Source organism: Pezoporus flaviventris, unplaced genomic scaffold (genome assembly GCF_033815535.1).
Source record: "Pezoporus flaviventris isolate CSIRO_AGI_PZ_B2104156 unplaced genomic scaffold, CSIRO_AGI_Pfla_v1 ptg000071l, whole genome shotgun sequence".
Taxonomy (NCBI): Eukaryota; Metazoa; Chordata; class Aves; order Psittaciformes; family Psittacidae; genus Pezoporus; species Pezoporus flaviventris.
In genome coordinates this window covers 1,235,445-1,253,974 of record NW_026892619.1, presented here as the reverse complement: position 1 = coordinate 1,253,974, position 18,530 = coordinate 1,235,445, and the positions used below count along the sequence as shown (strand labels likewise).

Sequence of the window (18,530 nt, the reverse complement as noted above, 5' to 3'; positions counted from 1 at the left end):
CACTTTTCTGGTTCCTAACTTCTTACTTGCACAGACTTAAATAGTCATTAAAGATGTTTTTACTCAATGCTACAAATGCTGTTCTCAGGCTGTACTGAGCCAGCAGCATTCACTGTATATACCCAGCAGGGTGATGTCAATGCACCCTCAGTGGCTGAGGCACTAGGCGCCCGTAAGTCATTGCTGATGAATTCAGTATAATCACTCCAAACTGAGCACAATAACTTGAAATGACCTTTCAGAAACAGAGTGTAATGCTTTATAAACTGAGCTAATTCCCCAGCCAGGCTGACTTACAATAATGTCCTGCCTGGTTTTGAAAGTATTGATGTAATGGCTGTAATGGAAGTCATCCATCTGCCTCAGGATGGCTGTCATGCAGGCCACAAAAATACCCTGGAATAGGAAAAAAAAACATTTGATTATTTTCCTGCATGAACCACTTCATTGTATCTTAAGGGCCTTTTCCAACCTAAATGATTCTATGATTTTCAGATTTACCATGTCCAACTGTAATTCTCATGGCTGACATTGGGAATAGCATTAACTTGACCTCAGAGTTATTAAAAATAAAACATTGTTATATATGCCCAACTCTTAACTTTTCTGTCTCTCTGTAGATGAAGCACAGAGCAAATTAGAACATACCAACTTGCTTATATGTTCTAAGATGCCACATAGTGGTCAGAAAGGTCCCTTAGAGATGCTTCATTTAATCCTATTCAGCCAAGGTGACAAAACAGCATTTTTTTCAGCAGTGATTCCTTGTGTATTAGAAACTGCACTGAAACCAAATTCTTTGTGCACAAGGGCCCAAATGAACTTGAAATCACAGCTGACTGTGACTCACTTCAGTCTGCTGCTGGAGTAGGACAATGTGTATCCTAATACCTGGTCTCAGAAAACCACCAAAAGCCATGTTTTAGTGGCACAGAAGCCCTGCAGGAAATGGAAAGATGATCTCATAAACCATTGCTACACGCCGAAATCTCCCAGGAGAATAAATTCCACTACAACAAATGGTAAAGCAATAAGTGAAGCAAGTAAAAGGCTCTCACTATGTGTGGAGACTGTCTGCTCATTCCAATCACTGTGCGGTTTATTCTCCTCAGCAGGCGTTCCATGATCAGCTGGATGTGGACAGCAGTGGGCCCCTGGGGACAGTCAGTGAGGAAAAGCTGAGACAATTCTTAATGTACACTCTTCTATGTTGCCCTGACAGTGGTTAACTGTTATTAGAGGATGCATAAAAGGAGATCTGAGAACACAGAAGCAATCAATTTGAATACTGTACGTATACACTTGGTGGAGAGCTAGCATAACTGATCTATAGCAGCTTCATTAGTTCATCCTAGCAGAGCTAAACCAAAGCTGGTGCTTCACTCTGGCTTTGTTTCCTCTTCATTTCAAACTACTCTTTTCATAGCAACTTTGAATCAATTTCCATGACTAATGTGAGGTGTAACTGTGTTCTCCCGACTGAATAATGGTCCTTGTCCCTATTGCATTGCAAAATCCAAGTATTTTTACAGCTTCCTCCAAGTAGTTCAACAAGCCACCAAAATACCCAGGAATAACATTCTGGTTCCTAGAAAGGAAAGTAATTGCTTTTTGTACTGTATGATACTCATTAATTCAACTTTTCATGGCTCCTTCCCAGACAAAGCTACTTTATGTGCAAAGAGATTCAAGGAACTCTACAGCAATGCAACCCAATTTCTGCAAACATCAGCAATTTGGCAGCTCCTTAGAATTCTTCAGAAAACTTGGTAACTCTTCAAAGCATAAGCTGAGAACACTTCTTTGCCATAACTTCTCAAAAGAAGAATTAACCTTCATTTGCACCCTTGACAGTTGATGCTCACCACATCTTTCCGATCCAGGACTTCAAGGACATTGCTAAGTAGCTGTGAGCAGGCCTCATGGTCAGGCTTGTTTGAGTTGTCATCCAACTGGCCACTTAGCTGATCTATTAGGAGCGGCAGAAGAGCATCTCTGCACTCTAAAAAATGAAACAGAGCACCACATCTTGTTGGTCTCAGTATACCTGGGTACCACACAGTAGCTTTCTGCTCATAACTTTATCTTGAACACCAAAATATGCTTAAATATGCATGAGTTACAACTAACAGACTAGAGAGAGTAAAATACAACCTGTAATAATACGTATTGCATCAAACAGCACACTCAGGCCTTCTGCCTCCTTCTAAATCAAGAGACTACATTAGGATCATATAGTACAGGGCACTGTATAAAGACTGAACAGCAAAAAAGGTTTTGGCTGTTCCATGGAAAGGAGCATGTCTAAAGGTGGATTTAACAGCAGACTACAGCTGCTGACCCATATAAAGGACACGGGAACCTGAAAGACATTTTTGGTTTTATGGGTACATGGCCCCAGGTAGAATCCAGACTCTGATTTGCTACTTACCAGCCTGTTTGAAGAGATCACTCTCGACTATTTTGGTCATGCAGTTCAGCTTCTGTCGAACCAACTGGTTGTCAGGAATACTCTGGATAAACTTGCTGAAGAGGACACTAGTGTGCAAACCACAAAGCAAGCAGATGGTCACTGTTTTCACCAAGCTGATACCATCCTACACTTGCGCTGTCCTGTACCTCAGCAAGTCATTTTGTCACTGTGTGGGTACGTTACCTGCAAGTGGGCTCCAGACAAATTACTATGGAACCCAATCTTTTGCAGGCTTAAACCTCCTAAAATGAAGCTTGCATCCATTAGAAATGAAAGCAGAATTGTGAAAAGCTTTAGCAGACCACTGCTGAAACTTGAAACACTGCTATATACAACAGCAAAAGCACATCCTTCCAGATGCCCCTTTCATCAAGAGTGATGACTCATTTCAATCTGAGATTCCATTAAATTAAATTCCATGTACATTTGCTGTCTGTTCTACTGTTTAGGAGCAAATTATTTGTGTCAGAACAAGGAGTGATGGCTTGGAGGTTCTGGGCAAAGCTATGAGCCCCAAAGAACAGAAATCCACATAGTGCTATTTCCTCAACAAATACAACTTTTGTTTTCCTGACCAAGGCTTTACCTTTGCCACCCACTTCAGTTTACCTCAGAAGGACTCATTAAGAATGGAACTTGCACATTTCAATCTAGCACTTCTCAGGCCTCAAACCTGGGCTTCCAGTTAAATCTCAAAGTGTCGAAGAGATGCACAGATTCCTCTGAACTGAAGTGACTTCCCTTAAAGCCCTGCCAGTGCCTTCTCAAATTCACACAGAGTATGTACAGCACCATGTCATGATCAGAGGGGCTGCTCCCAGGGAAGTTTCCAACATTCTTTCTGACAGACAAGCAGGGTTTAGAGGACACACAAAGTTACCTGAGCTCAACGGGGTCAAATACTAGTTTGACATCATTTATGATGCTTGGCAAATACTTTAAAGCTGCACCCTGCAAGAAGAAAAAACAAGGACATAAAACACACATGGAAACCGAGTTAGATGAGTCAGTTCATTCTAAAAGGGTGTAAAGTCTCATCAACAATGCCCAGAGTTCACATGGCAAATCCAGCTTTTGTCAAGAGCAAATATGTGGACACCTGTAGAGAACTGGCTTAAGATCAAATTTATGCATCCAAAGAGCCTCCAGCAACCAGACATCTGCAGCGCAGGGCGGAAAAGGTGACAAAGGAAGGACCCAAAGCCAAGTCCTTTTGTTTCTGCAAACATCCTGCAGTCCCAGGGATTAAGCTCTCTACAGCCTCATTTGAAAAGCACTACTCAGAACTAAGTGTTCTGTGTACTTCAGTATGTTCACATAAACAATAATAAGTTATGTAGGTAGTAGTATGGCTTCCATAAGCGTAGCATCCAGACAATGAGGTGCAACAGCAACGAAAGGTCTCTGTTCTATGGCTGCTGACAGATACTCTGACTGCCTGAGAATCAAAGCTGGCTTTAAATTACCCAAGTGCTAATTAAAAGTTTAGAATCAATCTTTCCTTCAAGCGGAGAAAACCATGTTGGCTACAAGAACTGAAATAACGCAATCTAAAGGCCTCATTGCCTTTAGCAATTTAGCAGCCTCACTCTACGGCTGCTCTCAGAGCACAAACAGAAGGCTCACAATCCGGGTGAGACCAGATGAACAAGGCTAAAATCTAAAATAAATTTAGGAACCATTTGGTTTTTCATTACTTTCATTCCCAGCATCGCTGATTTTTGCACTAGTTTCACATCTCTATCTCTATCACCCTCAAGCTTGGCGTTACTGGTTGAAGTGCCTTGCACACTGCAGTAGATGACATCTTCATTGGCTGTTAGCTTTCACCCTAGCAAGTGCTGAAGGGCTTCCAGCAAAGCCCTGGCTCTCATCTTTGTTTGATAAAACTTTGGGGCTTAAATATTCCTTTCCTGCCACATACAGCTCATTAAAACAGACAGTCAGAGGTGGGGTGTGACTCATCTGAATGGGCTTTATGTGCCCCAAATCTTGTCTCTTCTTCTGGCCCCGCTCCCCCAACTGTACCCATTAATAAAAGCTCTTCCCTTGCCCTGCACATCATGCATACCTTAATCTTGACAGCCTCCTCTAAAGGCCGGTCCATGAGGACATTGAAGGAGAGGAAGAGCTTGCGTATTGCATCATTAAATTCATCCCCAGCTTCACTTTTCCCGTAAAACCTGCAAAGACCAGCAAGGGCTAGTTACACACAAAAATCTATGCTACACATCTAGCAGTGTCGTAGTAGCTGACATATGATTTTATCCTATGGAACAACATCTTAATGCAGTCTCCTTCTACAAAGACATGAGTGTAAAGATGGCATTAGGGATTCTGCAGTGATTTCCTGCTGCAATCTGTTCTAAGGGAACACTGCAATTTTCAAACTGCCATTGCATCACATTCTGCTTGGGTTCCAAGAATCAAGTAGCTCATTCTCTATGAAAGAAAAGAGCCACAATGAACACGAGCAAACATTCACAGTAAATCTCTGAAAACATGTTTTGAGGCGACAGCAAAAACACTGTCGTTGACCATGCCCTGCCTGGACACGGTATCATCACCACCTCTCAAGTAACTGTGGGGTATCTGTTTCTCCAAGTTTCTTAACGTGAGGAATTCATTCTATGTTTTGATTACTTAATACAGAATGGGCTCCTTTTCAGCACTACCAAAACGCTGCTAGAAGGATTCTCCTCTTCAGATCAGGTATTTCAACTTTTATTTAACTTACTTTCTCCAGCTACAAAGGGCAGGAAGATACTCTTAATTCATCTAACTATGAATTATTAGAGGATATGCTCAAGAATATCCCCTCCGATGGTGCTGACTGGAAGCAACTCCACTGACTTCCAAAAAGAGACATAAGGATGGCAATGACCTTGGTCTCACCTCAGGTACAGTATTCGGGACTGCACAATGAATCGGAACAGGTACTTCAAGGCTTTCAGAGCAGCAAACAGCAGTTCTGTCTTGCTGGAGTCATCAGCATTTCCCACGTAACAGTTCAGCACTTTGGTGAGTTTCCTTTGGAAAGAAAGAAAAAGGAGAACTCATACAGACACAGCTAGGTTTCTGTGGAAGCCCAGCTTCCTTATTCCTACAGCCTAATAAATCAGTAGCAGACAAGGGTTCCTCTTCACAGCCTATTTCCTTCCAAAATCCTTGGCTTTATGGGATGCCAGATCTTCCAGCAGCAACACTAGACCAAAGCACTCAAAAGTCATAAGGGAGAGATGTACACAAACTGCACTAAACTTGTTCCAATAGGAAATCAAGCTGAAAAACATGAATCTTTTTACATCGCAGACAGAGGACTATGGGTCAAAAGAAAGTCTGAATCACAGAGTTTGGGACAGGATTTTCCACAAAGCTGTGTTTTTTCTTCACAGAAAAAAAGGAATCCTACAACAGAAACTTCTTACAGGGGAAAAAGAGCAATTACAGAGTTTCTTTCTCTCCTGAAAGCAGAGAAGAAGGTGGAACACTCTTGTCTGGTCAATGCTGCCTTCATCACATCAGCATAGTTTACTGAAATCATCTGTGGGCTTGTGGTTACCAATACTTACACATATGCCAGGGTCGCACTGAAGTGCTTGTAAATGTAAGTTTCAAGTACAGGGTTGAAATGCTGGAACTTGATGTCTCCAATCAAAGAAATAATAAATACCTGCCAAAAACACAAGAGGAAACAGATGTACAGAGCCACAACCTCTAACTCACTCGAACAGAACTCAGGCTCTCATTGCACATCATTTGTTTTGCTGGCTCATGGGTTTTGTGTTTTCCTAAAAGCATTAATGCTGCAGATAGTGTTATTCATATTCTGATAGTGGCTAAGTATTGCAGTGTGTGTGACCACATCATTGCTCGGAGGGAAGGCAGGTCATAGCAGCTAAAGGGAGCTGCTTCTCAAAGCTCCAGCAGTGACACAGGAAGCAGCACTACGCACAGTCTAGGTAACACTGTCATAGCTGCTATGCGCACAGCTGCTGAAGGCTGGTTTTCAAACTAAGAAATGATACTGATGATCATGGCAAACACTCAGTTCTGTTACTCCAATGACATGCATTAGAGGCAGGCCATTCTGTCCCCCTGTATTTGCTCCTCTGACCAATGTCAGTTGCATACATCTAACTTCATCCTTCTTCCTGAACTGTCAAGTACATGTTTGCTGATCAGCATGAAGCAGCTCTGTTACTGAACACCAAAGCTGGTGCCTTTCACACACCTAGCACACAGCCTCTCCAAAGACACAGAAAACTCCCTGTGAAGTCTTTTACTCAGTCATTACAGTCCTTCTTCTCAAGGTTCTCAGGAGCAGTCATCCCTACTGCCTAAACCCTGGGCTAGGATTTAGGGTGCAGAGGTTGCAACCGCAGCCACAAATCCTCCACCACCATGACCCCGAACATTTCATTTAGGGCTTCAGACAGATAACAGGCTCTTCTCTGCTGTAAACTGCCTTAATGCAGATAACTTAAAAGTCACCTGAAGAAATGACTATAAATTAAGTAAACATTTATTCCCATTTTCACTGTGGTTACTAAAAAGCTCGCTGCGTATCTCAGTCCTTAAGATGCTTTAAGAAATGTTTAAATAGAATTGATTTCTTTGAGCAAATTACCAATCACTCATCTGAAGGAAGTACCAGGAACAGCCTGAAAACACGGCTGAAAACCAAGTACTCCAAATGCACAAAAGACTCACTCACCAGTGCATCAAACACGAGGAAGTCATAGGTTTCATTCTCTGACATTTCCATCATGATGTTGAAAAGTGCATCGAGGGTGTCTTGCAAAAACTTGAGGGGAAAAAAGTAGTAAAAGGGTGGGAAAAGACAACAAGAATCCTGCACAAGAAACTACTCTTTTGGATCATATTCCCCCTTTCAGCCTACTAGCTCAGCTGATCTGTAAAAGCTGCCCATGAATTAACACTGAAAAAGGGATCCTAGTCCTGTGTTCATTCACATCCTTGTCACGGTCATCACACTATTCTCTCTCACTATAGCAAGCAGGATCTTTTCTTACCAGCTCTGAGTGGCCCCACTTTTCTGTTTCATTCCCTTTTTATCTAGCAAGAGACCTACTGCACACAATTCTTTATAGTTTAAGCTTGCATTGGGGCAAATCAACCACATTACACTGTACTAAAGGCATGATGCTGTACATAAAGACTGTTGTGCAATGACACAACACTTACTTTAGTTGTTCAGGATACAGGGGAAAATAAAGTCACCACTATCACCCTGATCCTGGTAACATTTAACTTGTGTAATTCCACTCATGAGAGCTCTTGGGGCAAAGTATAACTTCTGCTCTACTGCTCAGCAACTAGAAGGGTTCTCACAGGCTGTACAGAGAGCTTTTGGATACAGCACAATTACAACCCTTTAAGGTCCACATCAAGCACATACCTAAGTGCATAACAAGGAGACTCACATCTCTCTGCATACCTTTACAATTTCTCCTCCTTCCACCTCCATTAGCTTCCTTAGGTTGTGAGCTATGTTCTGGGAGTTAGAACGCCAGTTCAACAAACCCAGCAGGTCAACTAGCAAGACAGAACATCAGCAATTAGATACAGATTACATCACAGCTGACTTCATGGCTGCGCAACAATACAGAACAAGGACTAGAGGTTATTTTTAGAACCAGCTTACAAGGAAAACTCACACTGATGCACAGAGTATTACCCTGAGATGGCTCTTTTGTCTTTGCAAGAAAGTTGAGTTTTGCTAGGAATGGAAACCTTGGTGTAATTTGATAACACAAGGCACTTGGTGGACAACTTTGCAGGCTTCTCATGTACTCAAGAGAAGGCATTTCAAGCTAGGAATTTTACTGGAGTGTGTGACTCTCTTAGTAGTGCTTGTGTTTACCTTAGAGCAGTCTCCTGGAGGTGGTTCTTACAGTTAAAATTGAAACCTCTTGTATAAAGGACATTAAGATGCGGACATGGTTTCTAGCGGCTGTGTAACATCAGCTTGTGCTGGCAACATGATTCCACCAGCACATGGAACAGCAAGATTAAAGCTAATTGCATAAAGAAAAGCACCCTTTTTATTTCAAATATCCAGCATGATACGGCTCGGCTTGGCTGCTCATGCAAGTCCTACCATTCTGGGTAAGTTTGGTGGAGCAGATCAAAGTGGCAATCTGGAAGCTGTCTTTTGTACTATCTTTAGTGGGTGTGAAGTTGGTTAGATGGTGCAGATTCTTCCCCGAGGGGGTCTCCTTCTCCTCCATCTCAGTTTTGGTACAAGGAAGTGTTAAGTAGCATTTAGCATCTTCCATTTTCTTGTTATCACCCTGTTAAACACAGCAAAGACAAGGGTTATCTCGCACTGAGCACACCTCATCTGAACTCTTGCAGTTCTCATCTGCAGACACACTTCAAGACAGCCACAGAGGGCTTTAAACACCTTTTCCTTTAAACACCTTATCCAGGCCTCTAACTTCAGGGAACAGAAGTTGCCCATACTGCCAATGAACTTAGCTATTCTCAGAGCTGAGCCACAAAGTTTAGAAGGGCTCCTGCTCCCCTCACTTACTACTACACTGAATTAACTTTTTCCTCTTATTGTGATTCACGGCACCAGATCTTTCTTCTCATCACACACTGATCCTCCAAAGCAGGCATTCACCTGCCTGTTTGCTGCACACTCTTAAGGTGAATATCTATGTATCTAACACCCTATTATCCTTGAAAAGTTATTTAAGATCTCTGCAATGCTGGTATCTACATTGCTAGGAAAAAAGTCAGCCACGAGAGTTGTTTTGATGAGTCAAACAAAAGTGAAGACTGCAAATGCCCAAACTACCTTATAAACAATCAAATTGTGTTTGCCATCTTGCAGTGTGGTTCCATCTGCATTCATCAACTTCACAAAGCCCATGCCAAAAGCTCTCTCAGACTTATCCCTAGCTGCAAACAGAAGGAAAAAGCTTTATTAGGAATTGTCTTATTTATGCCCATACTAGCCATGATGCAGCTCTCTAACTACATGCAGCTTCTTCTTTATTTAACAGCATCACACATCTGTGTCTTACACTGCTGACCTTGTTTCAGGGCTCTAACTTTCTCATTGCCTTTCATTACCCTAATGAGAAATCCTCCTATAGGAAGATCATCAGAAGCTCACCAGACTTGCACTGAATTCTGAAATCAATTAAAACCAACACCATACACACAGAAGCCAAAGCAGCAATGAACACTGACAACTGCCTTTCAAGGGAGCTAATATGTTCCTCCCCATCTCATTTCAGGTTTAGAACAAAACCAGCACCAAACCTTTTTTAAAGGCTGCTTGAAAGAAAATGCACAACACTGGAAACAGGTAGAAATGCAAATGCTACAGCTTTGGTGGATACTCAGAAAACCTTAGTGAGAGTAGGAAGAGGACAGGACTTCTGAAGATCTTCTGGTACTTACATTCCTGTGACGACCGGTGACGGAAAGTGAATCTCAAATGGCAACGACTGACTTCTTCTATTGCAATGGACACCTGCATGGGATAACACAGGGAAAAATGCAACACCAGAACTCTCTATCTCCAGTCAATTTACAGGACATTCTGTTACTGATGCAGATACTGGTTTTAAACTAGGTCCCTTTCTACATGAAAGAAGCAAGACTGTAAATTCCACACTCCTACCTTCACGGTTTCATACCAGCAAGGTTGCTTGACTTGATAATAAACAACAGACTTGTATTCGGAGACACCTTCATAACCAGCACCAGGATGGATAGCTTTCTTTGGACAAAAAGACAAGGATGGGGGGGGAAGAAGAGGTAAGGTCTTGAGTGAAAGCAAGAAGTACCTTGGGTCTGAAATTTTCAGAGTATATAACTGCCAGAATTACTCAAGTCTGTGCTTTCCAGTCAAGGGAGCTCAATGCATGTCAACTCCTCCAAACTTTAACAGAATCTCTAAAGATCTGCTTACATCTCGTTGATTATAAAACCCCCAAATCAATACCAAAGCAAGTATTCAAATTGGGTCACTGAGATTACCTGTAATCTTTCTTGTTCAGTATCAGACAGTTCTTGCATACATGCAGTACTTAAGATCCTACAGACTGGACCCATCACCTAGCAAAGACAGCAGCCTTGTAACCTCCTCCTACCTCTTGGAGATTTCCATCTTCATCATGCACAGACATGGTGACTTCTACATTCTTGGGAGTCTTCTTCTTCCCTTTGTCAAACTCCCCTTGTATCAGGGTGACGTAGATATCATTTCGAACATCACCTAAAATTCACAGCCCTTAATGACTTGGGTTTTCTCATACAGTTTTATGGGTCAACATTTAGCATTATCCTTACCTTCTTCTCAACCTTTACTGAGCCTTTAACCACCCCCAAACATCACACCATTTCATCTTCATCTCAAATTATACAAAATTTTTAAAATCAACCCTTCTCCTCTTAATAAACCTCTGTCTATGTAACTTCTATTCAATGTACTGAGCTCTATAGGGCTAAATCCACTTTGAATGGATTAAATAAAGCAGGGTGAAACCTATATGCAACAGAAATGTCTCTCTGACTACAGAGAGGTTTGCTCCCCCACAGTGTACACACCATCAGTTATCAATACAAAAAGGAAGCTGATGTTTTCACTGCCTTGATAGAAATAAAAGATCAGCTGGAAGCTCAAAGCAAAATGAACACAAGTTTTCAGACAGCTTTAAAATAAGTCTGTTCATAGCAGAAAACGGCTCCTTCACCCCATGGCAGGGGAGAGGCACATGGGACTTACCAGGAAGGATTATCTCGGGGAATCCCATTTTGCGAGCCACAGCAGTTGATCTGTCTACGAGGTGGGAAAAATCCTTCTGAACCTGTGCTAGATCACCAGGAAGCAGCTTCAGGGAGACCCAAAGACCTAAGAAAAGAAAGGTAATGCTTGTTTACTGAAAAACAGAGTATGAAAACATGACATCTGAGGTTATGCTTCACAGAAAACTTGCTTCACGTGATCTCCATGCAAGAATGCCTTAAATATCCCAAGCTGGTTTTCACTTGCCCACTTCTCTAGTTCCTAGAATAAAACCTTACTGTGCAAGCAGATTCTCTGACATAAAATACATACTTTCTGAGCTGAATCTGCTAGAGTATTTGAGTAAAGTCCAGACACACAAGAGCAGAAGAATCCTGAATAATGCAGCTTAAATCCAGAGCCATGTTCACTTAAAAACATCTGATGTCCATATAAAAAGTAGTACTGCACTAGTAGCAAATAAATCATCAGCAAGAGAAGCTGTTCTCACTCAAGTCAGAACAGATCATAAAATCATAGAGTAGTTAGGGTTGGAAAGGACCTTAAGATCATCTAGCTCCAATCCCCCTCACAAGCATTACAAAGACCATCCGTTTGGCTCAGGGAAGGAAGCAAACTCCTGAGTTCTGGACTTTCACAAGCCATTTATTTCCCCCTGTATGCCAGGGCAGCCCTTCCCTGCACCAGGTTTTCCCATTAGCTTCTCACCCAACTGCTATACCTTGCCCCTTGTGATTCACTTCCTTTGCAGCGATGACTTTGTTGAAGACAGAAGTGAGGGGCTCATTTTCTCCGATCACATGGGAAGTTATCAGTGGGGACATGATGAGCTGTCGCTGCCTGATGTATGTTTCCATGGCGATCCTAGAAGAACAACAAGAGGGACCAGGAAGCAGACAGCCTAACAGCCAGCATGTGCTCTGCAAGGAGAGGGCTGGCCGACACTGCCTGTTTTCCAAAGAAATTTATCCTTAAAGGATTCCATGGGATTTTTTTTTACTTCTTCACCTGCACAAACCCAATGAAACACATTTAAACTCTCAAACTAGGAAATGCACCACAGTGCCAGCTCAGGCTTAGGATAAGTAACACTGACCTACAGACCCGGTGACTACATTTGTCTATAGCAGCCTTCAGGACAAGCACAAACCCAGCCAGCTCCACAGCTCTTGTTTTCCACCCACAGACCATGCAGACCTGTGAGAGCAAATGCAGCTGGGGCCTCACACGGGAGCAGCTCAGCACATACCCGAGCTCTAAGTTTAAGTGTTTCTGACAATCTTGCCTCTCAACCCACTAATAGTTTTGAAGGTCCCATCCTTCAGACCCCACAGCATTCCTCTGTGCCCTTCTTTCTTACCTCAGATTATAACGGTACCTAGCAATTCCACCTCATTGCCACAACTCCCTAAGCAGTTTCTCCTATCGTGCAGACATGCAAAGCAAGGGGAACAAAGGCTTCAGAGGACTGACAAAAACCTTTTCCTTCAAAGAGCTGACTACTGCTGTAAGCTAATCTATTTGTAGAGCCCTTGGTACACTGCCAGGCTCCCATACAAATCCGTCCTTCTCCAAAGGACAACTGCTTTAAATAAGCCAGATATGCAATGAACTCTGAAGTCCAGTACTTACTGCTGAAATGGAATAAAATGTTGCTTTTCCTCATCGTCCACCTTCCCGTGTATGATATCAGTTATGTCCATCACTGCAATGACACAAGTTCATCCCATAGTTTTGCCAAGTTGCTAAAGAATACAGAGAGAACTTCCTGCTATGAGCCCTGAAACAAGAACTGCTTATTTTGGGCCAATGCCACTCATAACAGCATCACTCTCATCTCAACTATTTAAAAGGCACTTTTTCACTGATGTAAGTCAGCCTGTGGTAAAAGAATGTGAATATACTCTGATAAAAACCTGGTGGGACTCTGGCATTTCAAGGCAAAGAAATTTCAAATACTGGTTAGCTCGAACTTGTTTTCCAGCACAACTTTCAAGCAGGTCTCTTCACAAGATATCACAGGAATTGAACAGGAACTGGATGTCTCATTCACCAAGGCTCCTTTAAAACCTCCAGCTTTACCCCATTAGTCCTGAGGAGCAAATCCCTCCTTGATAAGTATCTGAAAAAGTGTATTGTGCTGATGGCAGTGTGTTATCATTCTAGGGAGTGATTGAAGAGAACAGGAACAGTATTTCATCTTCATATACAACGTTCATTAAAAGGTCTCAAAGGGCTACTACATCCAGCTCAGTATCAGCATCTCCATTTGGAAGCCAGAGATGCTGACACTAAGAGGTTAGCAGGCTTTGCTGACACACAGCACACACTTCCTTGTTGCGAGCCCATTGTCCCTTGCTCTTTTCTCCATGGATGGAATGTGTCATACCTGCCACACCAAAGGGCCTCCGGAGTCCACAGGTATGTTTCTTCCCATCTTTCAGCTCCATATGCCCCACCCTCACAATCTGGCACACCAAGCTGATTTTCGGTCTGATCAAGTCAGAACTGCTTAAATCCTAGAAATCATTTAAAATCCAGGTTACATCAGTCTGCTTCAGCAATGGAAGCGAAGAAGTCAGAGGCAGTTCGATGGGTTTTGTTAGACTATACACACATACAAGAAGAAATCTATTGGGTATTTACAAGGAAAACCTGTTCCCTTTGAGTCCCAGGGGAAGAAACAACTAAACACTGGCAATTTCACCCAGCAATTTCTAACCCTCTCATTCCTCTCTGATAACGCAGTACTGGAAGGACAGTAAATGATGTCAATCACCAAAATACTAGATCCTGATGACCAGGCAGTCAGTTTGTGCCACCCTCTGCTACTTGTCAGAAGTTACTCCATTCATGTACAAGTCCTCCATTAACATCTTGTTGCAAGTAACAGACTCCAACACAAAAGGATCAGCAAAGCAATGGACTGAAAAACAAACAACTGTGATCTCAAGCCTAGACTTTCATTGCGGTTAGGCTCCAACAGAGAAGTGCTTCATAGGATTTTCAGCAATGCATGGGTGAGCAACACTCACTGACAGTACTATGGAAAATAATACACCTTTACTGCTGCTTTGAACATACATAAAAAACCCCAAATGTTTCAGCATTTCTCTGAGGCCACCTATAACATCTTAAGTGTCCATGAAAACACCCCAAAATGCTACATGTGACCCTGTCCCTGCTCCATGGGAAGAGGGGAGAGGTAAAGAACCCAAAACTCAGATGTCTGCAGCATGGGGAAGAATCTCCAGGCTGTAAATACAGTAACTTACAGTAAAGACTGCTTGAAGGTTATTCAGTTTCTCGATTTCTTTAGGCATCCCATTACTGCCCCAACGAACCAGGTAATTTTCACTGCAAATAAAGGAAGAAAAGTTAAATCAAGCAACACCTGAAATTCCCATTTCCTGGCAAAAGCTCAAAGGCATTTGGATCTCTTAGGAATATTTGAAACGTTCTACCAAAAAATCTTCTGGTTCTGAAGTGACTCACTGCAGCGAAGGCAGAAGGCAAGCAGGATGTGAGTTACCTCCCTACAGAACTCTGACTTCATGTCCACACCTGATAACCCCAGTGATGGAGACAGTGTGCCTGACACACACATGCTTCAGTGATAAAGTTCTTCGTATCTTCCCCTACTGGTAAAAGATGCCCAACTCTTAGGTGTGAACTTGCACTGACTTGACAGCAAACATCATGCATATATAGATGATCCAACTGGAAGCAAATGCATCAAGTCCAGTGCAACAGCAGGGATAATTAAGAACGTAAAAAGACAATCTGGGATTTTGACTAAATATCCCCCAAATGCCCTGTTTTAAAAGTGCATGGGCTCAGAACCTTGACTTCTCCAAAATCTCATCTGAAATTAAATAACCCCCTTCCAAATCTCCCCTGAGGCAGCAACCAACAGAACTGGAAAAATCGATCTGCTGGATCTTCCTTTCTAACCTCTACTTGCTTCTTTAGAATGACCCCAGCGATGCCTGAATTACTTCTGCATCTACAGAAACCCCTCACCTGATGAATTTGGAGAGATCAGGATCATAGAGGCTCATTAACAGCTCTGCATCTTCTCCAATATTGCAGACAAAGTTCTTGAAGTTTACATACAGGCTGTATGTATGTGTCGTGTTGAATATTGGCTGCCCTCGGAGGTCCAAGTTCTGTTGAAGGGACTGCAAAGGAGAGCACTTCCATTAAAAACAAACAGAAGAGTTTAGCTCTGCTGCCAAAGTAGCACAATCTCCTTAAGAGGAATGTAAAAATACAGTGGGTACTAGTTAGTTGAGGAGGACAAAGCCAATGACAAGAGATGGACCTTCTCTTCCTGGATCCTTTCATCAATCCTCTTGGATGCAGTTTCATGGGACTTGAAGAGAGAGATTGTGCTGGTTTCATCTGGGTCCAAGATGTTCCCATTGTCATCTCGTACAACCAGGTCCAAACCCAGGATCCTGAATAGCACGCAAGTCAGAAGACAAAAGAAATGACAGGATGTAAGAAGCAGAGGTGACAGAAAGAGCACAAACCCACAGCTCCAACTGTGGACTGCACCAATGCAAACCAACTCCACACAATAATCACATTGCTGGCTTTCCTGCCTCAAAAGAGTTATTCTCCATTTCCTTATTATAGGGAAAAATAATTCATCAGGTAACTTCATTTTAAGGTGACATCTCCTTTGTTCTTGCTTAAAGGCTGTTTTTTTTAACAAAACACTATGTGTACCTATCAAGCTAATAGATTATGGCTGATTATTATTCTTTACCACAAGCTTTCTTCTTAATTGATTTAGTTGACCTGAATCAAGTCTGACAGGCAGATAAATGAGTTCTGGAGACAATTCCTGTTCCCTCCAAACTGATGAAAGGTGGAGTTTTGGTGGCCTATAGAATGACATTACTCAACTGCTGAGAAAGCAGTTTACTTCATTGCCAGCATCCAAATCCCAGCTCCTGCCAGCCAGGCACAAACTGTGCTCCATGGGAAATGCCATCATGTGCCAGCAGTTATGCAGAATGAAGACAGGTAAGGTCTGCCAAGTCAAAGAGAATGCTGGCATACAAAGAACCAACTGCCACAAGCCCACCTGCCAGGCTAGTTACATTGTGATGGAAACTGGAAGCTCTAATTGTCCCCTTTCCAGTGGACACTTAACTCAGTGCTCGCCTCGTGGCCATTTCCATTATTTCCTATTAGTAGCCATCTCTTTCCTTTCCTGGGATTTGGATTCTCCCCTCCCCTCCAGACCCAGTCTGGGATTTACCTGTTGCCATAGTCAATCTTAGCAGTGACTTTCTTCTTGAGCTCAGCGAGCTCATCTTTGGGGAGGGTTCCAGACAGGATCTGTGACCTCCACTCTATCAGGCTGTAAGTCATTTGCTGGACATGCCGGAACTGTGTTGTCTTGTTAGTCTAGAGGACAAAAAGGGACACTTTTAAACAATGAGCTCAGTGATCCTGCTGAAAAGTGCTCAGTTGAATCTGTCCTACAAGTTGTATTTAACTAGAACTATCTGAGACACTGGCACTCTAAAACACTACAAGATGAGAGCCGTGGAACAAGTTCTTTGCACTGCCAAGGTTTCAGTGTCTCAAGATGTGGGGCCTTCACCTTTTCCTCAGGACATTACTTCAGACAGACCTCACAGACAAAACCAGATTTCTGGCTCTGATGGATGATCTCAACACACAAGATGGAGAGATGATGTTAAATGACTGCAACTGTGTTCTAGCAGACTGAGACACCTCTTCCCACCTCTGCCACTCTCAGAATGTGTGACATTCAGCAAATCAGCCTCATGTCTGTCCCCAGGCTTTTTGGTCTATTTAGTTGTAAGACTGATGCAAAAACTTGATTCGCTTTTGCAAGTCTAAAGGTGATACCAACACATAAATACTAACCACAGATGACCCACAATGAAGCCCACATTGGATTCTTCTCATATCTGCTCCTCCTCCATTTCCACGGCTGCCTGCTTTCTTACCCTGTCCCATCACATCCCCAAAATCCATTACATTAAAACCAGGAGTAGAAGCACATGCAGCAGTACCTGGGATACACTGCTTCCCTGCCAGTATGCACACTGTATGTCAAGGTTCACACTCTACCCACTGGGAACTCACACATGGATCACTGTGCCCATGTGTGATCTGCAGGCCAGAGTTTCATGGAAATCAAAGTAGCTCTGTAGAAACCCAATAATCTCTCTGGCTGGTGTCTATCAGTGCATAAGGCTGAATATCACCTTACACATTTGTGTAGAACTGAATGAAATCAGTCTTGATTCATCCCACGCTTTTAAGCACTACCCCAGCAGCAGCTGCTCAGCATCTACCATGCCAGAGATTGCCCATGAATGCAACAAGAAGTTCACATGACTGGATTCCCAGGCACCACCTCCCCAGTCTACCCAGATACCCGCTCCTGTTTGCTGCAGTCATCAGTCACTGCATTTCCATCTTGTGCTATAAACGCAGCATCTGTAATTAGAAAGCACTGACTGAACAGGACACCAAAACCTGCTTCGTGAAGAGTTTCCTCCTGCCGTTCCAACTGCTATCATCTTTAATTCATGGAAATACTTCTCATGCTGTTTACTGGTTCTGCCCTAATGAAATCACTCACACCTATCACCTCTTTCCCATAGTTTCAGGCTCCAAGGCTGATGCCATAATTAAAATGTGGATGGCTATGTGGTAACCTACCGTATTTGTATGCACTTAGGATAAGCAACTAAGCCTTTAGAAGTGTCAGCTAAATCATTTATATCACTCAAAAGAGAACCCAGCCTCTACCAGCACACAGTGAGCCAGCTACTGGGATGATTCTGACCTGCACTGAATGCCAAGTGCAGCTCATGCTCAGAGGGAGGTGCCACAAATCAGAGGACATTAAACTTTAATGTTTATAGTTATGCAGCTCCAAAATGACCGTCAAGAGGTTCTTGACTCTCACATCTCACCCAACAGCCAGCAGGAATTGGCCAATGCTTCAGGCAGCAGCTGACTGGTGTCACTTCCCTGCAGCAAAGCTGTTAATATTTAACCATGAACCCCAACTGCTTCCACACAGCCAGAAAGAGAGGCTCAGTTCAATTATTTCCCCACTCTGCTCTCTGCAGAGAACATGAATGACATCAACTACTCCTAATTTGCCCCCTGAGAACACAAATCTAAAGGGAGTTATAAGTAGCCATCTTCCTTTTGATTTGGGCCACGGGGCTGACAGGGGCAAGAAGAGTCTTTTACTTCCTACGG

The 18,530-nt window shown here is 42.8% G+C and overlaps 1 protein-coding gene across 1 annotated transcript in view; it reads right to left on the bottom strand.

Annotated features, from left to right (window-relative positions):
- Positions 1 to 18,530, bottom strand: part of DOCK5 (dedicator of cytokinesis 5) — a 68,922-nt gene that overhangs the window by 25,736 nt on the left and 24,656 nt on the right. The window contains exons 6-28 of the mRNA XM_061472422.1: positions 16,537 to 16,685; positions 15,589 to 15,724; positions 15,288 to 15,445; positions 14,540 to 14,621; positions 13,654 to 13,783; positions 12,897 to 12,969; positions 11,986 to 12,128; positions 11,244 to 11,369; positions 10,609 to 10,733; positions 10,137 to 10,235; positions 9,914 to 9,986; positions 9,303 to 9,406; positions 8,598 to 8,790; positions 7,935 to 8,032; positions 7,191 to 7,280; positions 6,046 to 6,146; positions 5,369 to 5,503; positions 4,545 to 4,656; positions 3,354 to 3,424; positions 2,432 to 2,538; positions 1,866 to 2,002; positions 1,059 to 1,154; positions 298 to 396 (exon numbers count right to left, since the gene is read on the bottom strand). Coding sequence (XP_061328406.1) covers positions 298 to 396; positions 1,059 to 1,154; positions 1,866 to 2,002; positions 2,432 to 2,538; positions 3,354 to 3,424; positions 4,545 to 4,656; positions 5,369 to 5,503; positions 6,046 to 6,146; positions 7,191 to 7,280; positions 7,935 to 8,032; positions 8,598 to 8,790; positions 9,303 to 9,406; positions 9,914 to 9,986; positions 10,137 to 10,235; positions 10,609 to 10,733; positions 11,244 to 11,369; positions 11,986 to 12,128; positions 12,897 to 12,969; positions 13,654 to 13,783; positions 14,540 to 14,621; positions 15,288 to 15,445; positions 15,589 to 15,724; positions 16,537 to 16,685 — 2,637 coding nt within the window. The remainder of the gene's footprint in view (positions 1 to 297; positions 397 to 1,058; positions 1,155 to 1,865; positions 2,003 to 2,431; positions 2,539 to 3,353; positions 3,425 to 4,544; positions 4,657 to 5,368; positions 5,504 to 6,045; positions 6,147 to 7,190; positions 7,281 to 7,934; positions 8,033 to 8,597; positions 8,791 to 9,302; positions 9,407 to 9,913; positions 9,987 to 10,136; positions 10,236 to 10,608; positions 10,734 to 11,243; positions 11,370 to 11,985; positions 12,129 to 12,896; positions 12,970 to 13,653; positions 13,784 to 14,539; positions 14,622 to 15,287; positions 15,446 to 15,588; positions 15,725 to 16,536; positions 16,686 to 18,530) is intronic.